At 40.5% G+C, this 7,500-nt stretch overlaps 1 protein-coding gene across 9 annotated transcripts in view; it reads left to right on the top strand.

Moving 5' to 3' along the window:
• The window catches only part of mcamb (melanoma cell adhesion molecule b), a 40,167-nt gene that overhangs the window by 20,571 nt on the left and 12,096 nt on the right, over positions 1 to 7,500 (top strand). For all 9 annotated transcript variants that reach the window (XM_028573870.1, XM_028573868.1, XM_028573867.1 and 6 more), the window contains exons 2-7: positions 5,624 to 5,748; positions 5,841 to 6,072; positions 6,506 to 6,576; positions 6,682 to 6,769; positions 6,927 to 7,106; positions 7,332 to 7,459. In XM_028573870.1, the coding sequence (XP_028429671.1) occupies positions 5,624 to 5,748; positions 5,841 to 6,072; positions 6,506 to 6,576; positions 6,682 to 6,769; positions 6,927 to 7,106; positions 7,332 to 7,459 (824 nt within the window). The remainder of the gene's footprint in view (positions 1 to 5,623; positions 5,749 to 5,840; positions 6,073 to 6,505; positions 6,577 to 6,681; positions 6,770 to 6,926; positions 7,107 to 7,331; positions 7,460 to 7,500) is intronic.

Genomic DNA, 7,500 nt, shown 5'->3' with positions numbered 1-7,500 from the left:
CCTCACAGCTCCCAGACAGACAGGCTGAAAGATCTCAGGTTGTGTCTTTCTGCTTACGCTTGACCTCAGCGATCATCCTGTCACTCACTGCTGCTGCTTTGATCACAGTTTTCCCCCTCAGATTTGAGGAAGTGTTTTTTCCCCGCAGATCCTTAGGAAATTAATGTCTGTCTGTCTGTCCATCCATGTAAAATATATCTTGACAGCTAGTACCTAAAAATGTGTTTATCACGGTTATTCTGGTGACCTTCTGACCTTTTACTCGAGCACCACCATCGGGTCATATTTTTCCACCTTTTACCACTTCTAATCAACAGATTGTCATGCTATTTATTTAGTATATTCATGTTGCCCAGACAATAAAATGCCATTTTACACATAAGCTTTCCTATCGCCCCACCCTCAGGTCACTACCATAATATTTGCTGAGCATTTCAAGGGGATGAACCATTTTAAATACCTTTCCTGTTGCACCACCCAGTCAGTATCGATTCTGTCAACCATTTTCACGTTATATGCTCCTATTGAAAGTTACACTCTCTTGAGAAAGAGGCTGCTGCTTCAAGCTTTCGTCCGTGTCATAGCCATATCTCATAGAAATTAGGTTTTTATACTAATTTGCAACAGCCAAGAAGTTTTGAAAGAACAATAATGCTATTTAGTACACTTTTTAGTAACATAATGAGGAAACTTTGTTGATACTGAAATGATATTGAAAGTACCAGCAAAATACTCTAGTCTAGTCTATATCAACTACGTTCCACCTTCGGGATTGCTCCAGACAGTGCCGCAGGAAATTCCACCAGATGCATGTCTTTTTTGCAATTTTAAACTTCGGTGGATTTATGAGGACTATGGTTAATTGCTCCTCAGATCTCTGCATGGTTAATTGAGACAGCTAGCTAGACTAACTGTCCAATCTGAGTTTTCTCTCGCACGACTAAAACAACTTTTGACATAAACGTTCCACCAAAGCAAGTTTCTTCCTGAGGCTATTTTGCAGCGGCTCTACGCGGAGCTTAGCGCCGCCCATGACAATTGTGATTGTTTTAAAGAAATGCCAATAAACCAGAGCACGTTTTTCTCCCAATCCCTGAATGCTATGTGGACTAGCCAGACCCTCCGCAGCAGCGTGTGGAGCAAGGTCTGGCAAAGCGAGACTAGTGCAGTATTAATATTCATACATTTTTAAAAAGAGAGCTGCAAGAAATCATTGTGGGGCCATGTTCTGCCCCTGTGCCAACATTCTGCAACCTAGTTAGGTTAATGCCAAGAGGAGTCCAGGACGATCTGATGTGAATGTCAATTAATGTGCTGAAGATGGACAGCTTCTCCTCTCCCTCACCGATGACCATCTGTGGTCTGGGCCAGCTGCCGGAGCAGACAAAGGGAGCAGGTCGACTGCAGTCCGTCAACTAAACCCTTCATGAGAGTCAAAACAGATTCTAGCCTTTGAACAACCACATGCCTCATCTCATCTGTCTACTGTACCTGTCAGAGGGAGGACTGAAGCGTCCATTTAAGATATATATGGTCATACTTGTTTAAAAAAAATCCTAATGGAAGACTGCCTGCTGATCACCTGGCATTAGTTTTCCGTGTTGATAGGAGGTTTTCTGTACCTGTTCTTGTCATAAGAGGATTAAATGAAGAGATTTAATAGCTCCGAGCATGGCAGGAAGTTTTGTTATCATCCCCTCCAAAGACAAAAAATTATTGTGTATCCTTACAAAAGGCTTTGTCTTCATTGTAGACATAACAATGTCTTTGATATCACTTCCCCTTGAGATTATCTTATCCATTCTTCCCGTGCTCTCCTTTTGTAGTGGGTGTGTTGTGGGGCTTATTTAGGCTTATCTTTAAGTGATCTTGCAGTACCTTTGAATACAATCCGCCCTCTTTGTGATGAGCTGTGTTTTAAGGTGAGAAGAGCTGAACCGATACGTTTATTTCTGTCTAGGGATCACCTGCAGCATTGACTAAAGCTCAATTATCACCGCTGACACAATAATTAAGATATACATGTGTATTGTGTGTATGCAAGTGACCCAGACTCAATTAGCTTCATAAATCAAAGCAAAATATTCGTTTTGACGGCAACATTTCTCTGGTATGTTTTCTGCATATCTGTGGGAATAAAAACAGTACTAGTTATTGTAAGGGTTTTCCTCTTTCTATGCTGTGGGAATCCTTTTATTATGCATTCTTGTAAATTTGAGGCTTCATTTCTAAAGTCATTTAAATTTTTTTTTTTTTTTTTTTTTATTGCATGACAATATCACATACACATATCTGCTTCCACAACTTTAATTACATTTTTTGATGCTGTTTTCTTGGGAAATAGGCTTATTCACTTTTTTGCCAAGAATTGCATGAGAAGATCGATACTACTCTCACAGCCTGTAGTGAGCGATCTTCTCCGCTGCACCTTCACATCAAGTGAAATATATTCTTTATTTGTTCATTAAAGCTGAAATGATTAGTTAATTAAAACAACTATTTGCCAAACCTTAATTTATTTCAGCTTCTTAATTGTTGCTTTTTTGTTGTTTTGCTTGAATGTATGTGATGGTAAACATCAGAACATCTTTGATTGTTGGTTGGACAAAACAAATAATTTAAAGAAGACATATTCTGACAATTTATAGACCAAGACTAATTGATTAATTGAAAATATTGCCAGCAGATGAATTGAGAGTGAAAAATGTCAGCGTAATATTCATTGTTTATTTCTTATAGTTCAGAATGAAACTGCTGTAAGTGAGTTTTTGTTCCTTTTTTATTTGTATTCAATTGCATTGGTCAGATGACACACACACACACACACACACACACACACACACACACGTACCTGAGTTCTTATCTTACTTCCACGTGCAAAAGCACCATATCATGATCGTAGTGACTCCACTTGCCACAGTCTTGTCTCCTCTTCTCTTCTCTTCTCTCCTCTCCTCTCCTCTCCTCTCCTCTCCTCTCCTCTCCTCTCCTCTCCTCAGCAGCAGATATTTACTTTAGTGTACAGAGCACATTCCCTCTCTTGTGGAAATCACACTCAGCATGTGAAATTGTTGTCTCAGGGTCAAACACACACTTCAGGGTGAAGATATTGTTTGCTGAGGGGAGCTCATAAAACTGGAGAGGCCCAGCATTTCCAGCATGCTGCTGTCAGAAGGGATGCTCAGCTTTATTCTGTCATACTGATTTAGGACTATTATCAAATGTGCATTGACTCCAATATCTGCTCTCTCATCGCCAGAGAGGATCGATCTGAGGCCTTGGAGTGCCAGCCGCTCTGATTGATGCACTGTGGAGATGAATGCTGGTCAAATTACAAATGAGATTTGATTGAGATTCCCCTGAGCAAACAGACTCCAGCTTTTCAGACAGGATTTGTGAAACATTCTGTATGATGCAAACTAGAATCTGAAATTGGCTCTCTGAATCCCATTTTTCACTGTAGGTAAGCCCTCATGTGGGGGATGGGATGCTGCGAGTGAGTCAGCAATGTCCTTCCATTGCTAATGGCCAGGAAATGTCCATGTGAAGAGGCTAATTGGATTCCTTTATGAAACTTCCGTCCAGCTCCATTAGCTGTCGGTAAACAGCAAGACACTGCAGAGGGAGAGGCAGGTGGGAGAGTAAAGGGGGTTTGAGATGTGGACAGAAGGCGAAAGAGTCGGAGAAGAAGGGGAAGGCATGTTTATTGTTGATGCAGGACAAGGAGCAGTCAGAGGTTTAGTTTTTGGGGGGGGAGGAGTGGTAAATGGTTGTTATCCGTGCAGATGATGAAGGAATGAAATGCCAGCAGTGAAGCAGGGATGCCTGCAGAGTAATAAGCTCATCAGCAGGCAGCCCCAGTGTGGTAATTCACTTAACTGGAAGACTACGCATCTGATCATTTTTCCTGGATGAAGTGTCTCTGGATACTTGATACAGTATACTAGTGCCCTGATTATGCCTGGAAAAAAAATGTCTGAACAATTCTCCCAATTTAGTGAGTTAACCATTTTTATAAAATCTATTTCACTCTTTTTGGCTAAAAATCGTTGGTAGGTTCGCAGAGCTTTTTTTCTAACACTGTGCCCTACGCTCGTCTTTAAGTTTTTTACGTTAAAGAGCTGTCAGGTAAATCTCACGGTCTTCTTCAGGAGATGGAGCGGCCCAAGTAAGTAACTAAGCAAACTCGATTTGCTGTGGAAGACCTTGAGACAGTAGGAAGCGTAGCCGTGAAAATCTTGATGTGAACTTTCACTCTGTAAAAAAAAGAAACTTTTATATAATAAAATATAATGTAAAAAACAATGACATGTATTGTTTGTTGTGTTTCTTGAGGGTAAAAAAAATAAAAGAGTAAAAAAGGTCAATGCAGGACACAGATTAACTACATTTACATTCTTCTGAGCAGCTCTTGACATAAACTACAAGAAAAGCTACATTCAGCAACACAAGGAAAGGCTAAATGAAACCTGGCATCCTTGTTACCTCCAGGCTACAGCGCCCGTTGGCATCTCGTACATCGGACACACTGTGATGTGAAGTGTAATTTGGGGTCCCTCCTATAGACTGATGGCAGGAGACCCTGGAAGGGGAAAACCTCTCGTTCCTCAGAGACAGATCATGGAAGAACAGTGGGGCTACTATGCTGCCTGTAAATTGAGCCTTTCTTCCTGTGAGAGGGTGACATGGTGGAATGCAGCACATTAATGTGGACATGGGTGGGCTTCTCATTCCTGTCATAGCATCTCTCTCTTCCCTTTGACCCTCCATAACTTTCTTGTCTCTTTTTGCCTCCATGCCTCTTTTGAGTTTGTGTCAACAGGGTGTGGATGCAAAAGTTTGTTTGTTCATTATAATTCGTGTTCTTGTAAGGATGATAATCATTAGTCTCAGCTAATAAACTCGAGGTTATGTTGTATCACAATCCCGTTCATTTCAGGTTCAGTTCAATGAAACTTTGTTGGCTTTATGTTTTGATTGGCTGATATACTGCATAGGCCAATATTGGCAGATATATATTGGTATTGGCATGCATAGCTAGATAAATAAGACGAAATGTCAGCACAGAGAAGTTTGAGGTAATTTAGAAACAATATCTCCGTTACATAGTTTGTTCACCACTTTAAGGAATCCTTATCAGAAGTACTAGTTTATGAATGAATCAATAAAACGCACATGTATGTGATATTCCCATCACATTTTCCACGACGTATTCATTCATTAGAGGTTTAAATGGCAAGCTTTCAATCCCGAAAATCTCGCTGTGATTTTGGAAATTTGCAGGGGAACTTTGACCTATTGACAGATGCCGGCTCAACAAACATGTACACCAGCCTTCCCAATCAGAGACTGGAAGGCTAAAAGAGCATTTCTATTATATTACCAAAGGTCTTTGATACAAAAAACATTAAGAACATATTTAAAACTCACGTTAACATGATTTTATTACTGCAAAAGTAAATTAATAATGTGATTGCAGTTGAAAATGAAGTGAGAACTACTCACTCAAGTACAATTGCACAAATTCTCCTTATGGTGCAAATATGACATTGATGGTAATAAATGACTGAAAATGTTGAACAGACATATTTAACAACAACCATATTCTCTTTCTCCATTTCAGTGTGGGCTAATGTGGAGGTGAACATGGAGGACAGAGTGGAGGTGTTCAGGGGAGATACAGCTCAGATTACTTGCATGTTTACATCATCTGACGGCGTCGGCGGCATGGTCATACAGTGGTTCTACGTGAGTTTCTTTAAGCCTGATGCACGCATACACAGAGAGGTATGATGTCTCCATGCATGCAATGTTTCATGCTTTTGTACTCCAACCTTTAGGTGAAACCTTCGGGTGAGAAGCAGAAAATCTACTACCAAGACACTACCATGAAGGTTGTAGATCGAGGCACACAGTTCACAGAGCGGATGAGTGTGAATGGTACCGCAGCCACTGGAGAGATAGTGCTGACTATCAGCGACGTGCAGCCGGTAGACGAACTGGAATTTATCTGTCTCATTAAAGGTCTAACAGATGGGACTGGGGAGGGACGCACAAAGCTGAAGGTGTTCGGTAAGATTCACTCTGAGGTGGCGTGTTTTTTTTCCAATGGTTTGAGTGAAAACTTCAGCTTTAGCCCAAATAATAAAAAAAACACCCTCAAACTCTTTTTACTCCCACATTTAATAGATCATTTATGCATCACAATGTTTACAAAGTCATCCTCCCTCGCACAATGTCACAATTCATCCTTCATTTCTTCAACTAACACCTAAACCTTTTTCAGCTTTTTTACTTTAACTAAAACTTCAGCTCATTGCAGCGATTAGCATTTAACTGACACCTCAACTCATTTCAGTGCTTCCAGTGACACTTCAACTTACATATGCATATGAGACAATAAGACTGTTTCAAACATCAAATGATCAGCTGCCTGAACAAAGACATTTTCTATAGCAAATTTAGCCTTTTCTAGTTCTTGATTTAGTTCTTAATTGCTATGCAGAAACACCAGAACGTCCCACCATTGAGGGTGTGCAAACAGGGATCTCAGTCAACGAAGACGGCCCATCCAAGGTAAACAAGCTTTGACACATCAGAGTGTAAAAATGCTGAAATTACCATTAGGCTATTTAATTCTTTTGAATTTGGTCTTTTCTCATTCTCTCTCCTCTTCTACAGATTGGGGTCTGTGAGGTCAAAAATGGCTTCCCCAAGCCGAACATCACTTGGTACCGAAACAACACGCCACTACGCGCTGATCAGGATGGTGAGACAGATTGAGATCAACATCTGCGACACACATCTACACTATTTTTGTTTGTGCTTAATGTGATTTAATGTGGTTTAATGTCTTTTCCTCCACTTCCCTTCCTTTTCTTCCCTTGTCTTGTGTGTTTCAAAATGTTGTTTTTTTTGTCTTCCAGTGGTGAAGGTGGTGCCTAGCATCACTACTGAATCCACTAAGCTGGTCTCAGTTAGGAGCGAGCTGAGCATGAAGGTGACAAAGGAGGACAAAGATAATCTGTTCTACTGCGAGATTACCTACGTTGTTCCTGGAGGAACAAGAATGACCGAGACCAACCGTATTAACATCACTGTATACTGTGAGTTCCACACACAGTATAACACCAGTATAATGCTGGGCTAGGAGATCACATAAGAAGTTTCTTTCAATGAGAGACGATCACAGTTTTAAACAGTGACACCAACTGCCCCACATTGACCATGGTTATGATATACTATATCATCAATCTATGTTGACAACAAAATATTACGCTCATATGTGTATTAAAACCTTCTCTGACCTTGAATTTCTCTCTCTGTTTCAGACCCATCCACAGCTGTAAGTGTTTGGGTGGAGTCACCAAAGGGCAAAATTAAGGAAGGAGACTCTATCAAAATTCACTGCCAAGGCAATGGGAATATGCCATCCTCACTCTTCAAAATCAGTAAGAAAGTAAGAAAGATCAACCCTTTTTGTGCTCATTATTCATGGTA

Source organism: Perca flavescens, chromosome 3 (assembly GCF_004354835.1).
Source record: "Perca flavescens isolate YP-PL-M2 chromosome 3, PFLA_1.0, whole genome shotgun sequence".
Classification (NCBI taxonomy): Eukaryota; Metazoa; Chordata; class Actinopteri; order Perciformes; family Percidae; genus Perca; species Perca flavescens.
The sequence above is the reverse complement of the archived record's forward strand: the minus strand, read 5'-3'. Positions and strand labels throughout refer to the sequence as shown.